At 43.9% G+C, this 27966-nt stretch overlaps 1 protein-coding gene across 2 annotated transcripts in view; it reads right to left on the reverse strand.

Moving 5' to 3' along the window:
• The window catches only part of LOC144684619 (double C2-like domain-containing protein beta), a 344343-nt gene that overhangs the window by 233401 nt on the left and 82976 nt on the right, over positions 1 to 27966 (reverse strand). For both annotated transcript variants that reach the window (XM_078548630.1, XM_078548631.1), the window contains exon 3: positions 2187 to 2261. In XM_078548630.1, coding sequence (XP_078404756.1) covers positions 2187 to 2261 — 75 coding nt within the window. The remainder of the gene's footprint in view (positions 1 to 2186; positions 2262 to 27966) is intronic.

Below are 27966 nucleotides of genomic sequence, written 5' to 3' on the forward strand. Positions count from 1 at the left end.
CATATCTCTTTAACCTGCTCTCTCTGACAACCCCAGTCAAGAAGCAAAAGGGGAAAATCACTGTTAGAGACGTTGAAAGGCAAGTGCTCATCCAGTGAACTAACTACTGAAGGTGCTGGAAGACCACTTCTTGTCATCAACAAGAACTGAAAGGAATTTGGAAGACATCAATCAAAATCAACCCATCGAATCCTGTACTCCGGAATTGGTGCTATTGAACTGTTTTATCCCACCCTAAAATCCACATTTTTGTGCATCTTGTATGCGTGTGTATAGGGACTTAAGAAAGGGTAGAGTTTAGGTTATAGAGTTAGAAATTAGCAGTTCATATTTCTTTCTTTTGCCACTGGTTAATGACAGTTTGTTCAATAAACAGTTATTTATTATTAAGTTTACAAACCTGGTGCTTGTATTCTGTTAACCTAAATTAAACAGTTAGGTAGAATTGGGGCAATCTGGTGGTTTGGTCAAACGTTTCACATTTGTCGTGGCTCAGGGAACAGTGGAGCTTGATATTACAGCTCACTATCCCCAGTGAGTCATGGCACAACTCAGGCAGGCACAATGCCTGTGTCAGAACGTTCCTTTCTGATTCATACCCATATTGGAAATCTTGGTTTAATTATAAACTATTGATAAATGTCTGTTGTGTACTAGAAAATAAGCCACACTTTTCCTACATTTGGGATACAATTCGTTTAAAAGGTGGTTTAATACAAATACATAGATAAATTGCTTCCTTCAAAGAAGCATAATTTTTAATAGACAAGTACAGTTCCATTGCACATGACTGTGCACTCATTCTGTGAATTATAATAAGAAATAAATGGCATTAGATTAAAATCAATAGTAAATAGAAAAAGGAGTTTACTGGTATTAATAAAAATAATAGGAAGTCCAATTATTATTGCAGTTGTTTGATAGTCAAACTTTTTAATGCACATGTGGTCCAGTATATTATATTTAATAAAGTAAATGATAATAATGGCAGATGACCACACAATATATTTCAGAAAATGTCAACGTCCAAACTCACTTTCGTATGCTGCTGGTATCTATCTCTATTAATGTGTTATTTTTGCCAAACATTCAAAATTCAGTGAGCAAACCTTGAACAAATATATGAATGAAGAATAATGCAATATTATCATCAATTTTGAGCTAAGAATGAGTGATATCCTTAATAGGGAATGAGATACTTACATTTTGATCCCCAGTGTCACGGTCAAACACTTGGGGGTCAGGTATAGCATTGTTTATACAACAGGCTACGTTTTCTCAGTATACGCCATTGACAATTGATTTTACCTACCGTCACTACACATCAGAAAATCCTGCTGGGTGCCCTGTCCATAACTGTCCAGTAGGTCTTGTGGTAGTTGGAGCACCTCAGAGCCAGTTTTCAGAAAATTACTCCATACAACTTCAGCTTCACTCTGAAATGATACTTACTTTCCCATGATGCTAAATTTGCAGTATAAATTCAAAGTCACGAGTTAATTTGGCTCCAAAGAGAAGTGGTGTGAAACTCCCTGGAGTAGAATGGCTCACAATGCTTCAGTTTGATGCTCCATGGAGTGTAATGGTGGTAAATCAGGTTTAAAAAAGTCTGCAGCTGATTCTGCAAACCTGCTGGACACTTCAAAATCTACTTGGAGTTTAATTTAAATGCATAAAAGGGTGTGAACACTGCAACTTGCACTCTAAATGCTTGACTTGCTGGGAGAAAAACATGGCTCGTGTGTATCCAGGTATATGCAGAGCTCTCTCCTGGCCAGGGGATCAGAATCCCAGCCGGTTAGCGTTGGAGCACTGCCTGCCCAGAACCCATACTACCACTACTGTTCTCAGGTTTGCAGCTGTAAGTATAAAAGCAACATTCAATGAAGTGGTGCACAACTCATCCTCCACACAAGCCATCCTGTAACCTCTGTGTTAAATTGTCAATTTAATGCCAATTACTGCTGTTCTACAGGTAGTCTTGTGCAGTGGATGACCACTAAGAATAATCCAACTATTTCATAAGAGTCCTTACAATCAACAAACAGGGCAGATTTTCATCAATAACATCGATTAGATTTGAAAACCATCAAGTATGTCTCACATTATGATAATGAGCAGGATTAGTCCGCACTCTTTCATCTTAAACAATTGAAAAACATTTCTGCTTTTAATCCATAACCTACCTTACTGGCTCCAGGAAGCAAATGTAATTTGACATATGGATCAGCGAGCCCATTGTGGTCCATTGGCTTCAGGCCCTTTGGAAAAAATAAAGAGAATACTTATTGTCATTATTGATGATTGGAATTAAAACTTCAATTAACACATCTGGGCCAGGATTTTACATTTGGCGTGCAGGCTTGGCGGAAGCGGGCGGAGCAGCCGGGAAGCTGACCGGCCCATGATCAGCTCCACACCGCGATTTCACGCGGGTGGGCCAAGTAAGGCCCACCCTGCGTGGATCGCAAGCGGTAGTGCTGAACACTGCCTGTGCGGACGGGGGCGGGTGGGGGTGGAGGAGGGAGAGTCGGGTCTAGCGCGCAGTTCGCGCATGCGGGTGAAAGAGCGCTTCAATCTCCCTGAGGCACGGAGACTGATATGGGGCATGTTTTTAATGGCAAAAGAAAGTTTTTAATTTAATTTGTATTAGCTTTAGGAAACCTCATCCCGCTTGTGGATGAGGTTTCATAAAAAAATGCAAAGGCCTCTTGGCCTTTTCGTCTGCCACCAACCGTAAGCTTGGACGGGCAGTGTAAAATTCAGCTTAATTACCTTGTTAATGGCCTTAATAGGCCTTTCAATTATCGGCCGAAATATCACAACGGTGCGCGGTAACATCGGGACACACGCCCGTACACCGAATGTAAAATTCTGGCCCTGGTGTATCAATAAGTAACTGTTACAGGCCCAGAACCACTTCCCCTCTTATGGTATTATGCTTATGCTATTTCTGCAAGACATGCCTGACTATGTGGAACTTAACAACCAGGCTAGGAAAATACAAATACATGAATTTAATACAGAGTACTGCTTCCCAGCACAATGCCGCTATCAAAATTGTCTGAATTGTGGGACAGTAATCAGTTGAGAATAAGCACTAATTAGATTTGTTGAAATAAAATTATCCTGTGTAGGACCTGTTGACCATGTCCAAATAATAGGCTAATGGGGAAAGGTTAAAGCAACATTACCATTGTGCTGATCTGAATGAAACATTTGCCCTACTTTTATTGCCAGAATTTCAGAAACACAATTAAACATAAAACTCAAGTGGACTGCTGGTTATCAAAGGAAAACTAATACATTATACATAAGGAAAACTAATTGCACAATTTAATGGGGAAAATATAACTGTGGCCTTTGAGGACTGACAAATAGCAAATCCTGGGCAAGAGTGATATACTGCTGATCAGGAATCCTTCTTAAAGCTAAAATTCAAAACAGATTTTCTCAATACATTCATTTGAACTATACTTTGCTTTCTAAGCCTTACTGCTACTAACTATGGGGTTTCACTCAGTAACCTTTATGTGCAGAATTCTCATAATTATGAGAAATTAATCTGAATTGTTTTGCAATACATTCTTACACTAAACTTCCCATTATAATTGTGCTTTGCGAAACTGCTCTCAATGATTATGGAATAAATTTTCCATAAAGAAAAAGATTCAAGGTTGTTTCAAAATTTTCCTGTTTACTCATATTCTACAGGCTACCAAAATTCTACTGAATTGCTGAATTTTATTTTGCTATTTATTTAAAGTATCCCGTGCTTGTGTTAATGTATCGAGACAAATACTTCAACAAAAAAAATGATTCTTCCACCAATGAATAAATGTATCAGTCAGTGTGGTAGTCAACCATGTAGACAAAGGGTGAGAAATTCGGCTTGTTAGCACAAGTTCTCTACGAGTTCTCTTGGAGTTCAAAAATGGTGTCTGCAGTTATGCACACACACACACTTGAGGGATGAATTGTGCATGGCGCCTTATTGGTATAGGCAATAGGGTATGCATTGGCCATCCACTGGAAGTATGCAGAACAGGTGCATCTTGACACCAACAGTGTAAAGCACCCATTGCGCCCCAGCAGTGCCATTTTGGAGCTCAACACTCCAGTCATTGCCCTTTCTTAACCTTAAGGAGCTGACCATGCCTACAGCAGCAGGGAAGGACACCACCAGTGCAATTCGATTACTTACATATTAGCTGCTGGTTGATTTCTTCTGGCTGTTTCTATGACCCTACAAGTGTTTAGTATTTTCTATAGTCATTTCAAGTTGCGAAAGTCTATAGGGAGTGGGGTGTGGCAGATGCTGAAGCTCTTTTTGCTGACTTCAAGGTTTCTGTGCTATTGCTCCCAGACAAGGTCACACTAGTAGGAATTCCCTCAGAATAAAGCACAACTAGGAGAATAAACAGAGGTCACACGGACCAGAACAAGATGCTGCAGAGGAAGGAGGAGGACAGCTGTCAGCTGGAGACCATATTTGCCTAGTGTTCAGGGAACAATTCACTACCTGAACCTCAGCGAGCAACAATGGCTTCTGCAAGGATGTCCTGACTGAAATCTGCCAGCTGCTGCAGCCACAACTGCAATCTTGGAGCAGACCATGGGCTATATTATCAGCAGCTGTCAAGGTGACTGCGGTGATGAACTTTCAAGCATCTGACTTCTTCCATATTGGAGTTAAGATATTTTCAAAATCTCACAATTTGCCATCCACTGTTAATTAAGGGAAGTCATTGAGACTCTCTGTTCAAAGGGAGCCAATTACATTTCATTCTTTGTTGCCAGGGGCCAGGAAGGAATGAGTGTGCAGCCTCACCAGGAATGCAGACTTCCCCAAAGTGCAGAGTGCCAATGACTGCACAGGTGTTACTTTACGGGTGCTGCAATGCCAACTTTGCCACAAACTGGAACTGAAAGGGATTCCGCTCCTTCAACATTCAGCTGCTATATGACAGTAAGAAGTGAAACATGCAGATCAGTGCACGGCAACAGTCATGATGCCTTCATTCTGTGGCAATCTGCTGTGCCAGATGTATTTGTGCCACCGCAATGAACCAAACAGTGGGTACTGGTCAACAAGGGCTATTGGCTGATGACACGATTGATGACTCTGGTGTGCAACCCAGGCACATATGTACAGCACACATATACTAAAAGCTATGCTGCCACATGAAATGCGATAGGGCAGACCACTGGTGTGCCTGACACAACATTTCTGTTGTCTGTACTGCTCTAGAGGATCCCTGCAATAGTCGGCAGAGCAGGTGCCGTTGCATGATAGTCTGTTGCATTCTCCACAGCCTCACCATTGTGAGGGCACAGCTCTTGCCACAAGTTTTACACTGAGCAGCAGTGGAGGAAGAGGAAAAGGAGGATGCAGAGGAAAGGAAGAAACAACCTCATCAGTCCCTTTCTGGCAGGCCTGTCCCTGCCACCGGAGTGTGATACCAGTAACCGCAACCCCAATTCCTGTTCACCAACACTCCCGCATCTTACCTTCCCTCTGTAACTGGCCAAAATTCCCTTGGCCACAATACGAAAAATAAAAGACATTACAAAATAAACTTTTCAAACCAGATTTATAAATGACATCATTACATATTGTATGCAAAGGTCAATTAATCACCCTTGTCATTCCCTTAGTACCAGTCTTCCACATGCCTTGGCCTGTCCTGGTGCCCCGACACATTTTTACCCTAGTGGCTGCTGAATTGCTGGTGGAAGGATATTGACTTTCAATGGAAGAGACAGCAGATGATCTTACAGGATGCCCTCAAGCAACTCTGGGCCTAGGAGGCCTGGCTGTGTACTGCATTATCTCTGGACTGGCTGACAGGCAACAACAAAAACACTAGTGGAGTGATATGAGTGGAAGGAAGAGTGCTGTTCTTGAGAGGCGATAGTAGGTTCATGCTCCATGAAGCCATTGCCACTTTCCTGGGGTAGTGCCTCAGCAATCCTAACAATGCATTAGAAGGCGGAATGCTGGACTGCAAACCCTATGCATTCTGTAATCCACAATTATGATGGCAGCAGCCAGGGCTTATCGGCAGCAAGCTCACCTTGCATGAGAGCAGCCTGAGCTTCCATTACAGCACTCAGACATTGGGTGGCTGCTGCTTGTGCTGCGATGGAAGTTGCAACATCGGCCATTAGACACTGCATCATGTTTGGGTCCACGTGGATAGTTGCCAGTGTATACAATACTTGCATTGTAGTGAGTGAATCACTATTCACGTGTGTAAAGGATTAAGTGGAGGAAGCAAGAAAGGACAAGATCTGACCAACATACCATAAGACCATAAGACATAGTAGCAGAAATTAGGCCATTCGGCCCATCGAGTCTGCTCCGCCATTCAATCATGGCTGATAAGTTTCTCAACCCCATTCTCCCATCTTCTCCCCGTAACCTTTGATCCCCTTACCAATCAAGAACCTATCTATCTCGGTCTTAAATACACTCAAAGGCCTGGCCTCCACAGCCTTCTGTGGTAATGAATTCCATAGATTCACCACTCTCTGGCTAAAGAAGTTTCTCCTCATCTCTGTTCTAAAAGGTCTTCCCTTTACTCTGAGGCTGTGCCCTCGGGTCCTAGTCTCTCCTACCAATGGAAACATCTTCCCCACGTCCACTCTATCCAGGCCTTTCAGTATTCTGTAAGTTTCAATCAGATCCCCCCTCATCCTTCTAAACTCCATCGAGTATAGACCCAAAGTCCTCAAACGTTCCTCATATGTTAAGCCTTTCATTCCTGGGATCGTTCTCGTGAACCTCCTCTGGACCCTCTCCAGGGCCAGAACATCCTTCCTGAGTTACGGGGCCCAAAATTGCTCACAATATTCTAAATGTGGTCTGACCAGAGCCTTATAAAGCCTCAGCAGCACATCCCTGCTTTTATATTCTAGTCCTTTCGAAATAAATGCCAACATTGCATTTGCCTTCCTAACTACCGACTCAACCTGCAAGTTAACCTTGAGAGAATCATGGACTCCCAAGTCCCTTTGCACTCCAGATTTCTGAATTCTCTCCCCATTTAGAAAATAGTCTATGCCTCTATTCTTCCTACCAAAGTGCATGACCTCATATTTCCCCACGTTGTATTCCATCTGCCACTTCTTTGCCCATTCTCCTAACCTGTCCAAATCCTTCTGCAGCCTTCCCGCCTCCTCAATACTACCTGTCCCTCCACCTATCTTTGTATCAACTGCAAACTTAGCCAGGATGCCCTCAGTTCCTTCATCTAGATCATTAATGTATAAAGTGAAAAGTTGTGGTCCCAACACTGACCCCTGCAGAACTCCACTAGTCACCGGCCGCCATCCTGAGAAGGACCCCCTTATCCCACTCTCTGCCTCCTGCCAGACAGCCAATCTTCTATCCATGCTAGTACCTTGCCTCTAACACCATGGGCTCTTATCTTACTGAGCAGCCTCCTGTGCGGCACCTTGTCAAAGGCCTTCTGGAAATCCAAGTAGATAACATCCATTGGCTCTCCTTTGTCTAACCTACTCGTTACCTCCTCAAAGAATTCTAACAGATTTGTCAGGCATGACTTCCCCTTGATGAAACCATACTGACTTTGCCTTATCTTACCATGCACTTCCAAGTATTCTGAAATCTCATCCTTAATAATGGACTCTAAAATCTTACCAACGACCAAGGTCAGGCTAATCGGCCTGTAATTTCCCGTCTTTTGCCTCACTCCCTTCTTAAACAGGGGGTTTACATTAGCAATTTTCCTGTCCTCTGGGACCCTCCCTGACTCCAGTGATTCCTGAAAGATCACCACTAACGCCTCCACTATCTCTTCGGCTATCTCCTTCAGAATTCTGGGCTGTAATCCATCTGGTCCAGGTGATTTATCCATCTTCAGACCTTTCAGTTTTCCTAGCACCTTCTACTTGGTAATGGCCACCATACTTACCTCTGCCCCCCGACTCTCTTGAACTTTGGGGACGTTACTCGTGTCTTCCACCGTGAAGACTGACGCAAAGTACCTATTCAGTTCCTCCGCCATTTCTTTGTTCCCCACTACTACTTCTCCAGCGTCATTTCCACGGCCCAATGTCCACTTTTGCCTCTCTCTTACCCTTTATATATCTAAAAAAACTCTTGCAATCTTCTTTTATATTACTGGCTAGTTTACCCTCATATTAATCTTCTCCCTCCTTATTTCTTTTTTAGTTGTACTCTGTTGGTGTTTGTAGGCTTCCCAATCCCCTGGTTTCCCACTGCTCTTCGCCGCATTGTATGCTTTCTCTTTAGCTTTTATGCTGTCCCTGACTTCCCTTGTCAGCCATAGTTGCCTCGTCCTCCCTTTAGTATGCTTCTTCTTCCTAGGGATGAATTTTTGCTGTGTCTCCCAAATTACTCCCAGAAACTCCTGCCATTGCTGTTCCACTGTCTTTCCTGCTAGGCTCATCTCACAGGCAATTCTGGCCAGCTCCTCCCTCATGCCTCTGTAGTTGCCTTTATTCAACTGTAATACCGTTACATCTGATTCCAGCTTTTTCCTCTCAAATTGCAGGGTAAATTCTATCATATTATGGTCACTTCCTCCTAAGGGTTCCTTCTCCTTAAGCTCACTTATCAAATCTGCCTCATTACACATCACTAAGTCTATAATTGCCTGTTCCCTAGTGGGCTCCACCACAAGCTGCTCCAAAAAGCCATCTTGTAGACGTTCCACAAATTCCTTTTCTTGGGATCCACTACCAACCTGATTTTCCCAGTCTACCTGCATATTGAAATCCCCCATGATCACTGTAACCTTGCCTTTCTTATACGCCTCTTCTATCTCCTGGTGTATCTTGTGCCCCACATCCTGACTACTGTTCGGAGGCCTGTACATAACTCCCATTATGGTTTTTTTACCTTTGCGGTTCCTCAACTCTACCCACACAGATTCTACATCATCTGACCCTACGTCATTTCTTGCTATCAATTTAATTTCATTTCTTACTAACAAAGTAACCCCACCCCCTCTGCCAACCTGCCAATCTTTTCGATAGGATGTATATCCTTGGATATTTAGCTCCCAGTCCTGATCCCCTTGCAGCTATGTCTCCGTGATGCCCACCACATCATACCTGCCAATGATGCTTCTACTTTCTGGACAATTAATGAACAAGGGATGTGTTTGGGGGTGAGGTAAAGCATATGAAATGCAGGACTGAATAGTCTTTGATAGAGATTGTTGGTAAACTGGGAATGTAGTGAATTCAATAGTGGATAAGGCTAGTGTTGCAGTTGGTAGGATATGGTGCTTGAAGATGAATTTGCTCACCTTGACTACTCATGCCAGGTCATTATACTGCTTCCTGCATCGCATCCATACATTTGGAGCTAGACTTCTAGCATTGACCTCTGCTGCTCTTTGTTCCCACTGTCTTCTGAGCATCTGTCTGGGGTCCTCCTGCTAACTCTGGATACAGGATGTCTCCCCTTCTTTCTACCTATTCCACAAAGTCCTTCAGTGTAGCATCCAAAAACCTTGGAGTCCACTCTCTCCCCTGTTGCAACATTCCTCCCTCTTTCTCAGGTCAGATTCTCTCCAAGCATGGCTCCCAGGACCTGATCCAGCCACGAAACACCTTCTCTTTAACAGCTGCAGACTAGATTTAAGCAGTGCAGCCTAGTTTGAAGCAGTGCAAGCTAGCTTTAAATGGTGCATTCTCAAAATTGGCCCTCTGCTGATGTGTGGAACCAAAGATCAATGTGGGTGGCCCCGGTAGATACAGAGATAATTCAAATGAGCAGGCATCTTGAAGTTGGCATGCTATGTGCAACACAATCAACTGGCAAAGGTTAACAATTCATCATGATTCCCATGCCCCTTTCCAAGGGTCATCAATTTTAGCCCCCGAAGGCTCAAGACTTGAAGTTTGTTTGTTTTGAATGAACTGATATCAGTGGTGGCAGGACTTGGACAGGGAATGAAAATCAGCCTAGGTTTCCTGCTCTGATTGCTGTACAGCTAATGTATGTTGGAAAGTGAATGTGTGTCGGTGTTAGCTAAGGGCAGGATCTGGCTCAGCTATGGTGATTTTCAGTTTACATACCAAACTTGCCTGTTTAGCAAAGTTACAGGAAGCTGTCAGTGCCCATTGGAGTACAAGTGAGGAAGGAAAGGGGAGGAGATTTGGGGAAATGAGCATTACAAAGTAAAAGTAAGGAAAAGGTGGAAATTCTTTCAAAAGCAGACAGGCCTGAAGGTAATTTAAGTCAATATGTATTAATAACAACACAACAGGGCTTGAAGGGTATAATTTTCTTTTGATGACAGGACATTTTTATAACTTATTGCAATTCAATTACAGCAACAAAATAAATGCCATCAATTCTCAGTCTGAATAATCAGCAGTAACAGTTTGTGCATGCTGGCTGAACGTGGAAAGTGCAATTACATTAGCACTGCTATGGGTGCAATGATTAAACAATATAGGTTTGAGTAATGCCGGCAAACATTAAATTATCTACATTTTAGTTACTACTTTTTCCTTTAGGTTCCACCATTTGGAAAATGTTTCAATTGCATTTGCCATCATTAGCTAACCATACAACTCAAATCGCCTCAGTGAGTATTGATACAGTCAATGCATAGCTACAGTAAAAGTCTCTTAATTACGGCATTGATGCCTCAGCAATATTGCTGATGGGAACACTATAATGTATAAATGAGGTAGCACCATTAGCTGCAATGGCAGAACACTATCTGCTTGTGTTTTTCTGTGCAGTACCTGGGGGACAGTACTGCTTTTGATGAACAAAGGTACAGCTTGAGCGGCTGCCGACCATCACTGTTTCAGCCAGGCAGATTTTATTTTTGTTTTCCTAGCTTATACAGGCCTTTTCTTTCTATTGGAGATGATATTCAGCCACAACTTTACAGAGGCAGCATGGAAGTAACCGTAGATGCACAAGGTCGCCTTACTATAAGTTGTAGCCACTTCTCTGAAACTTGGCCCACAATTTAGAAGCAAAACTGTGGAGTTCATGTGGGCTAAGTTATTATTAAAGTAACATCAATGCTACTTTGAAAGGAAACCTCCAATAAATGCTCCTCCACTGTTTAGTCTCTGGCACTATATTCACCTCTCCTACACAAGCATGCTTCAAAGCAAATGTTTCCCATTGCTATACTAATGGATTGAACTCAGTCATTTAACACTTTGGACAGATTGTTAGTCGTCTTTTCTCACCAGACGATTGGCATGTTGCTCAATGCTGCTGAGAAAATAACAACATACCTGGGCTTTTTAATTGGAAGACTTCAGGAAAAGGGGCTTTTTACCACTGGGTAATGGAAAATGAATTCCTTTGTATTGACAGATGAAAGAAGAGCATAAACTTAAACTGTATTGAGTACCTTGATTTCACTATTATTAAAGCCGTCAGTAAGCAAATGGGATTTGACATTTCACCTAGAAAGGCTGCTAAGAACATCACAACCTTCAGTGAGGACAGGATCAAGATCAGTCTTAGTGGTCAAAAAGCATGACTCACATGAGAAGAATGGTCATTTGGGAGAAAATGCTGGGGTTCGCCAATGTTTGTGGAGAACTGCCCCCACACAAGCACCATCTTCAGAAGAGGGCTGAAGGAAAGGGAGACAGAAAAAACAAAAGGTGAATTGGAGGGCCAAAGAATCTTGTTAGTGGGGATGAAACATTTCATAAAACCATCTCCATCTCCAACGTATAGTGTCCCCCCCATTTGCTAATGAGAGTGAAAATGAGGCATGAGTATAACTTGAGAGACTTGCTTTAAACTCACATCAACTTCTTCATTTAATATTAGCAATAAAGGAAAAGATGCCTCAATGCCTTCCACAAATGAGTCACAGACATCAAGGCGTAGCTTTTAAATTCAAAACTAATATAAAAGCAAGGGACAATTATCCGTCACTTTGTGCCAGGGTGTGCTCAGTTCCTGCATGAAAAGCAAGGACTAAATGACCAAGACCCATAATGCTGGATTTCTGCTCTCTATATGTTGCCCCTATATTTTTTGATGACTCACCAAGGTGGGGATGGGGCCGTTGGCAGAGTGGTTACCTTCCAAAAAGACATAACCATATTACCAAGGTGGGGAGGGCATTAACAGTCTCCCACCTCATTTTCCTCCCTTAGTAAAATAACCAATTTTCGGAGATATCCAGGGGAATTGGGCCTTAGAACATCTGCCCAGCCTTCTTCTGCTTGCAAGATGGCATAGTGGTATTGACACTGGACGTGTATTCCAGAGGCCCAGGGGTAATGCTCTGGGGACCTAGGTTCAAATCCCACTATGGCAGATGGTGAAGTTTGAATTCAATAAGAAATTCTGGAATTAAAGGTCTGATGATGACCACGACATCATTGCCGATTGTCATAAAAGCCCATAATCCTTTAGGGAAGGAAATCTGCCATCCTCACCTGGATTGGCCTACATGTGACTCCAGACCCACAGCAATATGGATGACTCTTAAAATGCCCTCTGAACAAGGGCAATTAGAGATGGGCAATAAATGCTGGCCTAGCCAGTGATGCCCACATCCCATAAACAAATAAAAAAATCAAAAGGGGCAGGTAATAAGAAGACTGTTACAAACAAGAACAAGTGCTACTTTCTCCCACTGGTTGATTTGCATAAATCTGAGCCAGGAATGCTTTCAGATGAGCTGATGGTTTCTGAGAGTTGGAATCACAGGCATGCTTATTGTTTATATAACAAACAAACAAGCCACCAAAATTGTTTAAAAAATTCCTCAAATGAATTTTCTTCCACAGAAGAAACCTGTCAGTCTCATGTGAAGCTTTACTTTCTTCAATACTAGTTCAGCTCTTTTTGAGACAAGGAGGATATTCCTGCTGTGTGTACAGCAACTGGCTGTATTGAAGCATTTTCTCACTGCACTTTTGGAACTGCCTGTTTTTGGAAAAGCATTAGGGGATAATGTTTGAGTTGTGATAAACTTCACTTAATTTTAAAAATTGCACTGAATTTCCTATGTTTAGTATTTTTTAAAAACCGTGATGTATAATGCAAACTGCTAGGGAGATGGGTTGTGGCAGATATGCCTTTCAGCTTTTGGAAGCTGTTTTCGGTTTGTTTATGTGCCTCACAATGGGAGGCCCCTTTGTTACTGTGTGTTAACTGGGGGAATGCCTGTATCATTCTCATTAGAGTAGCCAACATCTACAGGGAAAAGTCAGGAGTTAAAATAATAACCAGTAAGGATAGTTTGCAAACCATAGAATGGAGAGAGTTAGGTCCATATAACAGCATAAGATCCCTGCCCTTCCCAACCCTGCAAATCACATTTTGTACTTTTTTTTTAATGATTCCACTGTGCACACAATTTCTTTTTCTGTGTGCTGAAGGAGTCAGAAGAACATATGGACCTGAAATAACTTTTGCTGATGAATAGCAGAAGAATGATTAGTACATTCAAATGAATTTCTTCTCTCTGCTATTTTAATGAAAGGCATTATATAGGCTAACCCAGCCATTAAAATAGCAGAGGAATGACGTTGAGGCACATTAAGCATTTGTCTGCAAACAGCAGTAATGATAATTCATAGTCTTATACCAGAAATTGTTTGAAGGACACAGCAGTTTGATCAGCATCCAAAAGAAGGAAAGAAAAGTTCACATTTGGCCATGAGAACTAGGATCTAATGTTTGTTTCAAAGATACAGACTCATAATTCTCCCTTCTGCAGCTATTAAAAATAAAAGTTGCCCGTTTCAAATAATTAAATCAGCACACCCACAATTAATATAATCCTGTACCTGCTGCTGGGTTACCATGGGGTCAGGGATAGATGCATTCGTGAGCTAGTTTTGTCTTCTGAATCTGGATTGCACTACTGTCTGGGATTATTAAAGGTGCATCTTAGAAAATATTTTAATTTCTAAATTACTAATATAATGGATCTGGAGTTATATTTACTGAATCCTGTAAAGTTGGATATTTTTAAAGAATTGTCTGGGAGGCAGTTGGATCAGCCAATGGGAATTCTCCAGACTATGGAGTCAGAGGAAGGGCTCCTGCTCCCCCCTGACTCCACAGAAAGGCTTGTTTAAATAAAAAGTTGTTAAACTTACCTGCGAAGAATTTCAAACGGGGCAGGCCCAATGCTGGCCCTACTCATCAATCATTAATTTCTCCAAGGTGTACTGCAACAGATGTTAAGTTAAAAACGAGTCTAACACCTATTTCACACTGGGACACCTAAAAAATGCTTCCCATGAATTCAGCAGTAAGACCAATCTTCATGGAAAACAAAAATAAAAATACCTGGAAAAACTCAGCAGGTCCGACAGCATCTGCGGAGAGGAACACAGTCAACGTTTCGAGCTTCAACCTTCATGGAGATTTGATGTAGGCAGTTACAACGAAATTGGTATTCTTTGCACCCGCTTTAGGTGCAACACATTTCAATTTCTACCCCTAGGTTTATATCTACATTCAGCCACCAGCAGAACATCCTGATTCGGGTACAAAAGGCTGCTGAGCAATCAATTAATCACGGCACTCAATAAGTGAAAGCCTGGAAATTATGATCACGATGTAGCCACTGGCATGTACTACATCATAACTTCTGATGCAATGGGTTAATAGAATGCAAAAGAAGTGTCCAACACATTGTATCCAAACCCAAAATAAACATGTGTTATCTGAGGTCTGCAGAAATAAAGCTGTGCAGGCAGGAAAATACAGCAGCCAGGACTCTCAAGCACACAAGAAATTCTTGGTCCTCCATATTACATCTTTCAGCCTTTTTGTTGGAGACTTCCCTTCTGAAATCTCTCACTCTAATACTTATGGAAACAATTGGCACTAATCACATACTTGCCTAAAGGTGAGCTCTTTATTAATTTCTATGCTAAGCCAGACTTGTACTCCATCAAAATGCGCAATGAGAACACTACAGATAGGTGCACTCTTCACTTCTCGCCAGCAAAAGCATTTTAGGCTGACAGTCACGAACTGTAAATTTCAATCATTAGATTCAGGGCAGCAATTATATTCAAACTGCCTGCTGCTCCTCTGTATTTTAAGGTGCACATTACATAGATCCTTGACATAGCATGACAAAAGGTATTGCATGTGGCAGTTGGATCAGAAGGTCAAACTCCACCATAAATCTTACCACAGGGCTTTGGATGATGATCACCCTTTTGTAATAGCACTGAACCACCACTGGTTGAACAGCCACTGAAATACTAAATTGGCTAACCAAATTCATACTGACAGAAATATTTCACATTATCACTGCATCGACAACACAATTTTATCGTCCCAGAAGGAAAAAACAGTAAAGACTTGGAAATAAGAATACTGGTCCAAACTGGTCTTGCATACCTTAAAATAGAGCACCAGTAAAAACTGGGAAATAAGAGTACTGGTCCGAACTGTCTTTTTTTCCTTCTGGGATGGGGTCAGTTGTATTATATGGATTAAATATCAAGGAATAAATAACTTTAGACCAAAAACAGAGCCACAAGCCTTGCTTTTGACATAACCCACCAGCGTGATTTGACAGGTTTGAGTTGGACGCCTAATTTACAAACCCCTGCCCACTAATCTTATGATTTCTTGGAGTTTAAAATAGGGCAGGGTTTAAATCATGCATCTGGCTCAAGCCTATCTGGTTCTCACCAGTGGGGGTTGGTTTAAAATCAATGCTTTTGTCACACATACAAACATACGTATTAGTAACAGGAATAAGTCATTCAATAAGATCATGGCTGATCTGATTTTAACATCATATTCCTGCCTATTCCAGATAACCTTTCACCCCCTCGCTTATCAAGAATCTAGCTCTGTCTTAAAAATATTCAAAGACTCTGCCTCAACCACCTTTTGAGGAAGAGAGTTCCTAAGACTCATGACCCTCTGTGAGAAAAAAAATTCTCCTTATCGGTCTTAAATGAGCAATCCCTTATTTTTAAACAGTGACCCCTAGTTCTAGATTCTCCCACAAGAGGAAACATCCTTTCTATATTCACCCTGTCAAGGCCCCTCAGGATCATATATGTTTCAATCAAGTCGCCTCTTACTCTTCCAAACTGCAGTGGATAGCTTTCCAGCCTTTCCCCATAAAACAACCCGCCCATTCCAGGTATTAATCTAGAAAACCTCCTCTGAACTGCTTCTAATGCATTTACATCTTTCCTTAAATAAGGAAACAAATACTGTACACAGTACTCCAGATGTGGTCTCACCAATGCCCTGTATAACTGAAGCCTAACCTCCCTACTCAATTCCTCTTGCAATAACTGATAACATTCTATTAATTTTGCTAATCACTTGCTACACCTGCATACTAACCTTTTGTGATTCATGCACTAGGACACCAAGATCCCCCTGCATCTCAGAATTCTGCAGTCGCTCACCATTTAGATAATATGCCTCTTTATTTGTCCTTCCAAAATGGACAATCTTACATTTTCCCACATTATACTCCATTTGCCAGATCTTTGCCCACTCATCTAATCTATCTATATCCCTTTGTAGCCTCCTTATGTGCTCCTCACAACTTTCTTTCCTACCGATCTTTGTTGTCATCAGCAAATTTAACAACCATGTCATCGGTCCATTCATCCAAAACATTTATATAAATCCTAAAGAGTTGAGACCTCAGCACTGATCCCTGTGGCACATCACTTGCCACATCCTGCCAACCAGAAAATGAGTCATTTGTGCATACTCTCTGGGTAAAATTGTCCCAGAAATTAGCGAAGTCTGAAATCCGGCAGGGAAACTGGTGTGTGACACACCAACGGCAATGGCTGCATTTTCCATCGTATTGTGCGCAATTTGGTTTAAAAAATTGAGGGGCACGGGTTTTACTTTGGATCGGTGGTGGGGCGGCCTCTGATTCCCTGCCCCACCTCAGGCCTTCAGTAAACTGGGTGCCATATTTAAAGGACACCCCAGCAGCTTCCTATCTCTTGAAGCATGCTAGCTCTGTGCAGGAAACAGATGGCTGCCAAAGGGAGAAAGCATGCTGCCCCCAAAATTTAGTGACAGCTCCCTCGAGCGCCTGGCGGACGCAGTGGAGGCCCACCACGATGTTCTCTCCTCCCACCCTGGACGAAGGACCTCATTCAAGGTGACAAATCAGCATGGGAGGTGGTGGCAGCGGTGGTCAGCGCCAATGTCCTGCAAAAGAGGACAGCCATCCAGTGCTGAAAGAGGATCAATGATCTCCTCCGTTCCACCACGGTAACCCACTCTTCTCAACACCCTCAACTCACACACTCACAAACCCATCACACATCCACAGGGATCTCACTCATTGCCAGTTCAAGGGGCATCATCATTCACTCCCTCACACATGCCTTCAACTGCTCTACGGATCGTGTCCTCATCCCATCCATGGCAGCACTCAGCATCCACACATCTCAGGCATCCTTCTCATCTGGCCTGGCGGGCGTTCTGCTTACACTTTCTCCATCTATCTTCATGCAGGACAAGCTGGTACACAACAAAAGGGAGAGGTTGCAGACTGTTGGAGGAATGCCTGAAATCAAGGTCCTCACAGACTTTGAAAACAGAGCCATCCAGCTGGCCGGCGAGGATCTGGACCATTCCTGTGCTAACAGTGAGGTCGATGGTGCTCTACCCAGTGAGGATCCAGCAGTGCAACATCCATCAGACAACCATGCTGTGAGCAAGTTCCCTTGTTCCGCAGCCCCCTGCCATGGACTAATTATCTCTCCTTGCTTTTGCAAGCACATTTGGGAAGCAGCTGAGGGCATCCATGAGCCAGGTCCTTAGCTCCAGCCCTGAGGACACCATGGGAGAGGAATCCTCAGGCACCAAAATTGAAGTTCCGTCACAGCACTCACCCACGCCCTCCACCAGCGCAGAGACACACACGTCGGTGGGACCTAACATTAGAGTAGCCACGGGGTCACAATCTGGTGAGCACATTGCACTTTCTGATCCACAGCAGGCAAAGGCAGGGACTTCCCAGGTTGCCAACACTTGGGGGGTTGCTGGAGGCCATAAATTTGCTGAGTCTGAGTCAGATGAGGAGCCTCTGGACTTGGTCATACCTCAGTTGCTGGAACTGCAAAGATAAGCTCGGGAACATCAGGAAGGGATGTCTGTGCGCTCCTCAGATTGCAAGGCATGATAGAGAAGTCCGTCCACCTTCAGTCTGAGGTGGTAGCGCCAGCATGCCAACACACCAAAGTCAATGCTGGTAGGATGGCAGCCACCATGGAGACCTTGGCCCAGAACATTGGTCCTGCACTGCTACAGAAGCAGCACTCTATTGCTGAGGCACTTGCAGGCATCCATCAGTGTAAACATGAGTTGGGGGTAGGGCATCTTGAGCTCACTTCAGCTGCCCATTCCTCTCGTGGAGTCAGCCAGGGGCCATCGAGCACCCAAAGGGAGGGGGGTCAGCAGTTGTACTTCCCAGGGCAATCCACCCCGGTGACTCCAGGAATGTCCATCCCATTCGAATCCCCTCTTCTTTCCGAAGCAGGCCAGGGCCCTCCAGAGGACACCCGCCAAAGTCATGGCAGACAACAGGACATAGCAGTCAGCAGGCTTTCTCTACCTCTACTGTGGATGTCAGGTGAGCACCAAGACGTAGCAGCAAGCTTAGAGAAGTCAGGGAGATGTAGTTGCATGAAGTGCATACGGGTGTTAATCACTTGTACTGGCCATTGTAAGTACACTCCTAAGAATGTCACCTTGTTTATAGCTCCTTGTTACGTTGAGCAGTGCTCGTGTCAATCAGATGTGAAACATTGCTTTCTGCATAAAACGAAGGCTAGTGCTGCAGTCCAGGGCCTCTCCCCTGTGCAGTGTGTAACATTTTGAGCACAGTGATTGTCTGGCTTCAAAGTCACTCTCCAAATCAGTGATGTGTGCACCTCCATGTGGCTTGTGTTTGCTGCAAGAATCTTGTACACAAGCGTCACTGGGTTCCGTGATGTTCTCTGTGTGCTCTCTGCACCTTAGAGGCAGGGCTGACCCCCACCCCCATCTCGTCACCATTCTTGACAAGTGAAGGTGCGGTGCTGAAGGGAACAGGTGATGAAGCCTGCCAAAGGATCAAGTTCTTTTAAAGTCCATGTGCCCTCTGTATCTCAGCAGCATCTCTATGATATGAGCCTCTTCACAGGGTGTACGTGTGCTGCCTCAGCCAGACAGGTGTCAGATGTTCCCAGGTGCAATGTGAAGATGTCAGGAGTGTCCTCACTGCATCTCATCATCACCCTCCTGGAATCTTGTGGCAATGAGGGCGTCACGAGTATGCCTGCCTCGTCTGGCCAGTGCAATGGCCTCATCGCCTGCACCCTCACCTTCCAGTACCTCATCACCCTCATCCCTTTCGCCTTCCTCTTCATCGGAGGAGACATGCAGCTCTTGTATCCCCTCATCATCCAGGTCCTGCACACATTGCATCACCAGGTTGTGTAGTGCGCAGCAAGTCACTATGATGCATGATACCCTCTGGGGAGTGTACTGCAGTGCTCCGACAGATCTGTCCAGGTTCAGAATCTCATTTTCAGGATGCCAATGGTGTGCTCAACCAAACTTTGGGTTGCAACATGAGCTTCATTGTACCTTCTCTCACCAGGAGTCTGAGGCCACTGCACAGACATCACCAGCCACATCCTTTGTGGGTAGCATTTGTCCTAGAGAAGCCAAGCCTGCATCCTGTGTGGCCCCTGGAAGATGTCAGGGATCTTAGACCTGCTGAGGACGTATGGGTCCTGGATGCTTCTGGGTTTTATTTTTTTAATTCATTTATGGGATGTGGGCTTAACTGGCTGGGTCAGCATTTGTTGCCCATCCCTAGTTGCCCTTGAGAAGGTGGTGGTGAGCTGCCTTCTTGAACCTCTGCAGTCCATATGGTGTAGGTACACCCACAGTGCTGTTAGGAAGTGATTCCAGGATTTTGACCCAGCGACAATGAAGGAACAGCAATATATTTGCAAGTCAGAATGGTGAGTGACTTGGAGGGGAACTTCCAGGTGGTAGTGTTCCCATCCATCTGCTGCCCTGGTCTTTCTAGATGGTAGTGATCATGGGTTTGGAAGGTGCTGTTGAAGGGGCCTTGGTGAATTCCTGCAGTGTATCTTGTAGATGATACACACTACAGCTACTGTGCATCGGTGGTGGAGGGAGTGAACGTTTGTGGATGTCGAACCAATCAAGCAGGCTGCTTTGTCTTAGACTGTGTCAAGCTTCTTGAGTGTTGTGGGAGCTGCACTCATCCAGGCGAGTGGAGAGTATTCCATCACACTCCTGACTTTTGCTTTGTAGATGGTGGACAGGATTTGGGGAGTCAGGGGGTGAATTATTCACTGCAGGATTCCTAGCCTCTGACCTGCTTTTGTAGCCACAGTGTCTTGCACACAACTGCATGCTCCATTTGTTATGGTCGCACACCAGCTGAACGTTGCGAGTGTGGAAGCCTTTGCAGTGTGGACTGCTTGTTGCCAGGGAGATTTAAAGAGCCACAAGGGTACGGTCAATGCCACCCTGCACCTGTGGGAATCAGGAAATCTCAGAAAATTCCCATGCTCTTGCTTCCTGGCTTGCCTGATCTCTGTCAAAGCTTACAAAGGTGTGTGCTTTGGCAAAAAGGGCATCCATGACTTCCTGGATACGTTTGTGGGTGAAGGCTTGTGAGATCCTGCAAAGGTCCCCAGTGCAGCCCTGGAAGGAGTTACTTCCATAGAAGTTGCGCGAGGCGGTAAGTTTGACACTGTCAATGGATTTCCTCTGAGTGGTGCCAAATCCTACAGAAGGTGCATATGTGTGTGACCAGTGCCCTTGACATGTGCAGAAACTGGTTCTCACTCATCTGCAGGTATCAATTGCGCCATCTGTAGACCCTGGGTTTAATGATGTGCCCATAAACGATGGCTCAGTGTGTAGAGGATGAACCTCACTGCGGAGGGTTCTGCTCCACCCTTTGGTGAGCCAGGTGCATCCATCACATTCTTCTCCTCCTTTTCTCCTATAATCAATCAGGAAGGCAGCGAGGTCACCAGACTCCATGTTCCTGACTGTCTCCTCACTGCAGTATCAAAGAGAGAAACGCAAATTGTCTCCCAAGGACCACTCTTGGTCAAGTCATCGCCTGCGGCTGCCTCTCAAGGCCCCTTAACATATGCAGAGAGTCCAGGCCCCCACATGGATGCCCATTGATGGCTCCCCATGCCCACACCCGCTGCTGTCCCACTGCATGTGGCCGAGTGGCAACAGCTTCAGCCACTCACCTGCATCCTAAACACTCATCTCAGGCGCAAGCATTGTCCTAATCTGCACTCCAAGGCTTCGCAGTTTGCTTGGACCATGAGGGTGACTTTTCAATGTCTACTTAAACACAATGCAAGGGACCAGGAGTGTGCCCCTCCATCAGTGTTCGATGGCCACCTTTCCTAAGAGGATCCTCAAGGTTACCCACTCACCCAATGGTTCTGCAGCACCATAGCACTCAGTCAAGGTTGAAATGTGCATGCGAGGGGTTAACAGTGGGGGAGCAATCATTGGCACTGAGAGAAATTAGTGCTGCTTGAGTGGGCACAGCTGCTTGACTAGCCGGACTTCAAGCATGTCAATTGAGCTCAAGTTAAACACTCTCAGCTGCAGAGGAATGCTCATCTTTGACACGTTTTGGCACTTGCCTGGCCATTTTCTTTCCCCCATCCCCCTGGCATGTGTTTGTGTTCAAACTTCAGTCTGTGCTGCCATGATCCCCTCTTGCACTTAAAGTTGCAGCCCTTACCCTGAGGTTCCCTTCCCTCCGGCACTGTCACCCTTGCCTCGGCACCACAACTCAGCCACAAAGAAGCTGTTGTGGAGACTTGTCTGTGACCCCTCCCTGAATCCGTGGGGCCTCTTCTTTGCATTGGGATCATAGCAAACACTACGCAAAGTTGTGTGCACTCACCTCCGAGTTCCCCTCGAAGTTCAGGTCGCAAGGTGCACACACCTTTCAAAGTAAATCACGCCATTGTAAAATCACGTCAATGTGGGCTTTAAACTTGGAGTTGGTGGGGGGGTGATTGCAGTGTGTGGTCACAATAATGAGATGCAAATGAACTCAAACTAAGTCCCTGACATTCGATGGCAGGAAACGTGGCCCACCATTGACAAGTGGTGGGGAACAAACTCTTTCTAAATTCACGTTGCTGGGAAACACGCCCAGGGCCTTCTCACAAAATTCTCCGATCTCACCAGCAAACACGCCCTCACGATTGGACGTGGAAAATCCCAACCTCTGTTTCCTTTTAACGAGTAAATCTTCTATCCATGCCAATAAGGTGCCCTCTAGATCATGAGCTTTTATTTTCCACAATAACCTTTGGTGAGGCATCTTATCAAATGTCTTCTGAAAGTCCAAGTATAGTGTATCCAACGGTTCCCCTGTATCCACAGCACCTGTTACTTCTTCGAAGAACTCCAATAAATTGGTTAAACATGATTTCCCTTTCACAAAACCATGTTGACTCTGCCTTATTACCTTGAATTTATCCAAGTGCACTGTTATAATATCTTTAATAATAGCTTCTAAATGGCATTTTAAGTACATTACAACAGTAGCTGTGTTTGCTTCAGATATAAAATTGTCTTTAGAGTTCCTCTTTGTTAATAAGTATGCAATTAATTCATTCAAATGTTTATTGCGAACATACGAAATAGGAGCAGAAGTAGGCCATTCAGCCCCTCAAGCCTGCTCCACCATTCAATAAGATCATGGCTGATCTGTTTGTGTTTTGAATTCTACATTCCCATCTACCCCCGATAACCTTTTTCTATCTACCTTCACCTTAAAAATATTCAATGACCACCGCTTCCACCACCTTCTGAGGCAGAGTTCCAAAGTTGCACAACCCTCTGAGAGATAAAACTTCTCCTCATCTAAAAGGGCAACCCGTAATTTTAAAATAGTGCCCTCCAGTTCTCGACTCACCCACAAGAGGAGACATCCTTTCCATGTCCACCTTGTCGAGGGCATTCAGGATCTTATATACTTCAATCAAGTCACCCCTCCAAAAAGACAAGCCAAACATCCCAAAGTGAAGGTTAAAAAAAAGCCTATTTTCCACCTTATTCTAGAATATAAAGACCTTATTGTAGAGCAAATGGTTAATAGTTATGTTAATTAGACAATGATGTTAATGATGATATAAACATGACATCAGAGTCAGATGACCAAGAGAAAAAGATACAGAGCATTCTGTGTCCAGAGAATAATGCACTTACCATGAGGTCATGGATGTAAATAGTGTAAATAAACAGTCTTAAGAGAAACTAAATATTGAATATCTGCAAGTCACAAGTCACTCAGAGTAGGAGAAACCTCAGTGAGCCAGAAGACAATACAAGTAAAGGCCAATAAGCCAAACCACTTATCATTTCCAATTAATTTTTAACAGGAATTAGCATCAGATTTAATCCACAATCCTGTCTTGTGATTCCCCTTACCCTGCTCCAGAGGGAATGAAAATTAAGAGGAGAACACAAAAAAAGATGCTCTCCAGGCCTCACAGTTGAGTAGCAAAGATAGTGAGTCAGAGTCTGTAAGCCCGTACATACTCTCCACTGGGAATATTGGTTCACTTTAAAAAGGGGATAAAACCAATTAATAAACAAATTAATTAAATACTTGAGATGCTATCAGCAGAGTAGTAAAAGCTAATGAGGATGAAATTGGACTTTGTTGCACCTGTTTGCTGAGCAAAAGAAAAGTGCAAAAAGGTCATTTTTAAAGGGTCAACCTCCTGTGCCTGAACAGTATCAGGAACAATAAGCCGTACTTGTCTGGGCAATATGGGGGTATACAAACATAGTATCCCTGGTCATCGCCTAAAGTAGCTGTTGAGCATATAAATATGCATCTAAGGACCAAAAACTTTTTTAAAAGACCCAAACAGGAAATCAATTTTCCCTAGATGAAGCACCCATCAGGTCTACTATATTATACTAACAAGACCAATTTGCTTTGGTCCTGCCACCAGCTAATTAGGCACAATCTCCCCACCCAGACTGTGCCCTTATTCCATGATCCAATTTCTCTGGCCATATCTATAGGACATACACAATACTAAAAGAATTTGGGTTCAAACTCCACTCAACAACTTGAGCAAATAATCTGGGCTCACACTTCAATGCAACGGTGAGGAACTGCTGCATTTTGTCATTTCATTAAAACTTGACAATAAACTTTCTGATTCCATGTCCCCTGTATAGGAGCATTTTTTTCTTTATTCTTTCAAGGGATGTGAGCATCACCGACAATGTCAGAATTTGTTGCCCATCCCTAATTGCCCTTGAACTAAGTGGCTTGCTAAGCCATTTCAGAGGGCAATTAAGAGTCAACCACATTGCTGTAGATCTGGAGTCACATGTAGCCCAGACCAGGCAAAGATGGAAGATTTCCTCCCCTAAAGAACTTTAGTGAATCAGGTGGGTTTTTGTAACAATTATTGAGTTTTGCCCTTCCTGAGACTAGCTTTATATTCCAGATTTATTAATTGAATTCAAAGTCCACCAGCTACCATGGTGGGATTTGAACCCATAACCCCAGAGCATTAGTCTGGGCCCCTGGATTTCTAGTCCAACGATATTACCACTACACTACTCTCTCCCCCTAATAGACACAGCATATAGCAGGAAATTGTGTGTATACTTCAATGTTTTTTCCAATTGTTAATTTTAAGGACAAAAGATTGGGAGGTGTAAACACGAATTCTCAAAACACACACCCAGCTGGTGAGGTTCCATGCTGGGAGCACTCACTTGACAAAACCTACTCTGTTAAAACTGAGGTTCCCTCTATGTGGTACAGGCAGACCTGATAGCGGACATGTCAAAGAGATGTGAAAAGGGTCTTTGTAAGTTCTTCCTTTCTTCTGAGAATTCAGTATTCCCCTGTTTCCTATCTCTATTCCATCAAAATTTGCACTGGAATAAGCATTAATACTTTGGGCCGAATCTTCTGTGGAGCGGCAATCTCCGTCAAATTGCCACTCTGTTCCTGTTTTCCTCCCTTGGACTGGAACTCTACATTTCTCGCCCAGACTTCCAACCCGGGCTGAGAAATGTGGAGTAGCTGCTCCTGCATTCCTTCAGTGTAGTGCAGGATTGTGGGGAAAACAAAGCTAGGTCCCCTTTTTACAGTACCAGCTGCTGTATGCTGGTAAGTTTAAATGTCCCAAAGCCACTTTGACAAGCCAGGAGAGAAGGTAAGTATGTAAGGTAAGTGGATGAGGGGGTAGGATGGGTCAGGGGAGAGGGGTAGGATGGTTCGGGGGAGAGGGGTAGGATGGGTCAGTGGCTTAGGTGGTCGGGGGTGCGATCGGACTATTGGGCAGTGATCAAGTGGTCGGGGGCTGGGGGATGATCGGAGGGTAGTCAGGCGGTGTGGGAGGGTAGTCGGGCAGTCAGGAGGGTAGCCGGGGTGTCGGAGTATTCAGTAGTATAGTTACCCAGGAGTTAGAAATGGTTTTAATGCTTCTAACTTTTCTTGGGTAACTATTCTGCTAAGAGAGTTGGAAACATACAAAGTCTCTGACTTGAAATTGGAGTTTTGGAGGATTCCAGATGCAGGGTAATTGCCCAATGGAAGTTGAAACTTCCCAGGCAATTTCCTCGCAGTTCTTGGGTTCCACAGCGTATCTTCTGGGGTATGACCCTCCAAGGAACAGAAGATCTAGGCTTTCAATGCTGCATCTTATAAAGATGCCTTACATTTGAGAATCTTACGAAGCATGTTAATATCAGCCATCTTGCCAGTTTCAGTCAAGCTGTCATTCCTTCTGCAACAATATGTTGGAAGGGTCGTTCTTACCATGAGTTGTCAGTAACTATTACTGGGTTGGAATTTGTTGGGGCATTATCTTGGTTTTTATCCTGCACCCTTCAACTCAAAATTATTTTGCCTATAAGTTGCTGAAAGTGCATGTTGACAATGATGTAGAGAAGGCAACAAGACATCTGGGGCAAACAACGGATCTCCTTAACTAATGAGATTTAAGGATTGACAAAAAAGAAGTAAATGCAACAGAAAATCAGACAGAGAATGAGAAATAAAATCAGGGAAAGACCAGTTAGGTTGAGAGGAAAAAAAGGTGACAGGAGGAAAAAAAAATTAAAAATCAACAATGCACCACCTAAAGTTTAAATTGCTCACTTTCTAGGTCAAAGAGGTTGAGCAACAGTGATTGGCAATTATCACACAATGAAAAGGATGCTTACTATTGGTTACTAAACTTAACTTTCTGTGGTGATTTAATCAATTATTGTACCAATGTAGTAACTTCATGAAACTCACAGGGAGGCTAAGGACAAGATGCTGTAACATGAAGTGGTGAAAATAGTTCCACAACTTTTTCAATGTGTGGCATGTCTCATCACATTGTTGACCAATGTGCACACAAATGACAGCAAAAGTACAGCATTACTTTTTATGAAAGTTTCAGCCCATTATGTTTTTTCTCTGACTGGGATTGTATCATGCATAATTGTCCACACACTGGACCAATGAAAACAAACAGAGGAACAAATTGTCAGTCACTCTCCTTTTAATATTAGCTTTACGATTCAGGAATTTTCCCAGAACTCTTCAGAACTGTAACAAAAAGGCAGGGCAGAATCTTCTGCCCTCTCTGTGGCATGTTTGGAGGTGGGGAGGGCATTTAATCAGGCAGGAGGGTGGAGGCTGAGATTCCTGCTGCCGCCTCCACCCCGATTAAGTCTGGGACCGGAAGGCCTGTGCTCGCAGCCTTCCTGCCCCATTGCCAATTGAGGCCTTTAAGTGGGGAATTAATGACCACTTAAGGCCCTCATCCCACTGCCCCTAGTATTAATCCAGCTGCGGGCAAGCCTGTAGCCATGCGGTGTGCATGACAGCTAAAACAGTGCTGGCTGCTTGTCATTTCCCGGGAAGAAGGGAGGCTCCCTCCTTCGAAGGCATTCAGTGCTTAATCAAGGGACCCAGCATTGGGAGTGTCTGCTGAGATTCACCCTGGTGCCCTTGCTGCCAACCCTCCTACATCCCCTACCCACCCCACGAAACTCCTCTCATCAACACTTACTTATAGCCTGGGTCGCTCTGCAATCCTAAGCCTCCAGTAAGTGTCTTTCCTGCAGCAGCCATCACCTCCGCTGTGGCACAGGTGAACAAAAAAGCTGCCAGTCTCTGATTGGCTGGCAACTCCCCGTAGGTGGGTTCTCTGCCCCTCAGGCTCTGATCCTAGGGAAAGACCCGCTGCCAGCCTCTCCACTGCCTGATTGGCTCATGGTTTGGCGGGCCTTCCCCAAAGAAGTCAACAAAGGTCTCTCACCAGCTCTCCAGCCAACAGGAGAGACACCCATCGCCTCCACAAGACTCAGCCCACAGTTTCCATAATCACATCCACATCTGCCCTGATCTGGAAGCTACAATTATATGCATGAAGTGTAGGAACTACCAGGGTTGGAAACTAATCATTCACCTTTCGTTAGATTGAATTATTCAAATTAGAATAGATTCTTAGAACTATAATTACACAGAAATGCAAACAATACAAAATATGACTTCCACAATATTCTAAACTATTCTGAAAATAATAAATTGAAAACTTTAATGTCCTTCTTAGAATCCTATAACTGAATTGAGTTGGACCAAATGGACTGTTTCTGTGCTGTATATTCTGCGTGAATCTATGAATGCTTGGCAACATAATATCAGCACTTCATTCAACAGAGCCCCTTCCACTGCTGGAATGTAGAAACTGGTCAATGAACAGTGAACTGGAGAACTGGGAAAACCAATAGCACTTGAGTCATTCCAATAAACCCAAGATTAAATAAATTATTTTCCACTTTGCAGGCAGCCATATCGTTAATCATTTTCCTCATTCAAATACATAAGGGATAATTTAAATCTAACTTGCTGGGCAGGTACTTGTTAAGCACTTGGAGGTTGCATTTTGAAC

Source organism: Cetorhinus maximus, chromosome 9 (genome assembly GCF_964194155.1).
Source record: "Cetorhinus maximus chromosome 9, sCetMax3.hap1.1, whole genome shotgun sequence".
Classification (NCBI taxonomy): domain Eukaryota; kingdom Metazoa; phylum Chordata; class Chondrichthyes; order Lamniformes; family Cetorhinidae; genus Cetorhinus; species Cetorhinus maximus.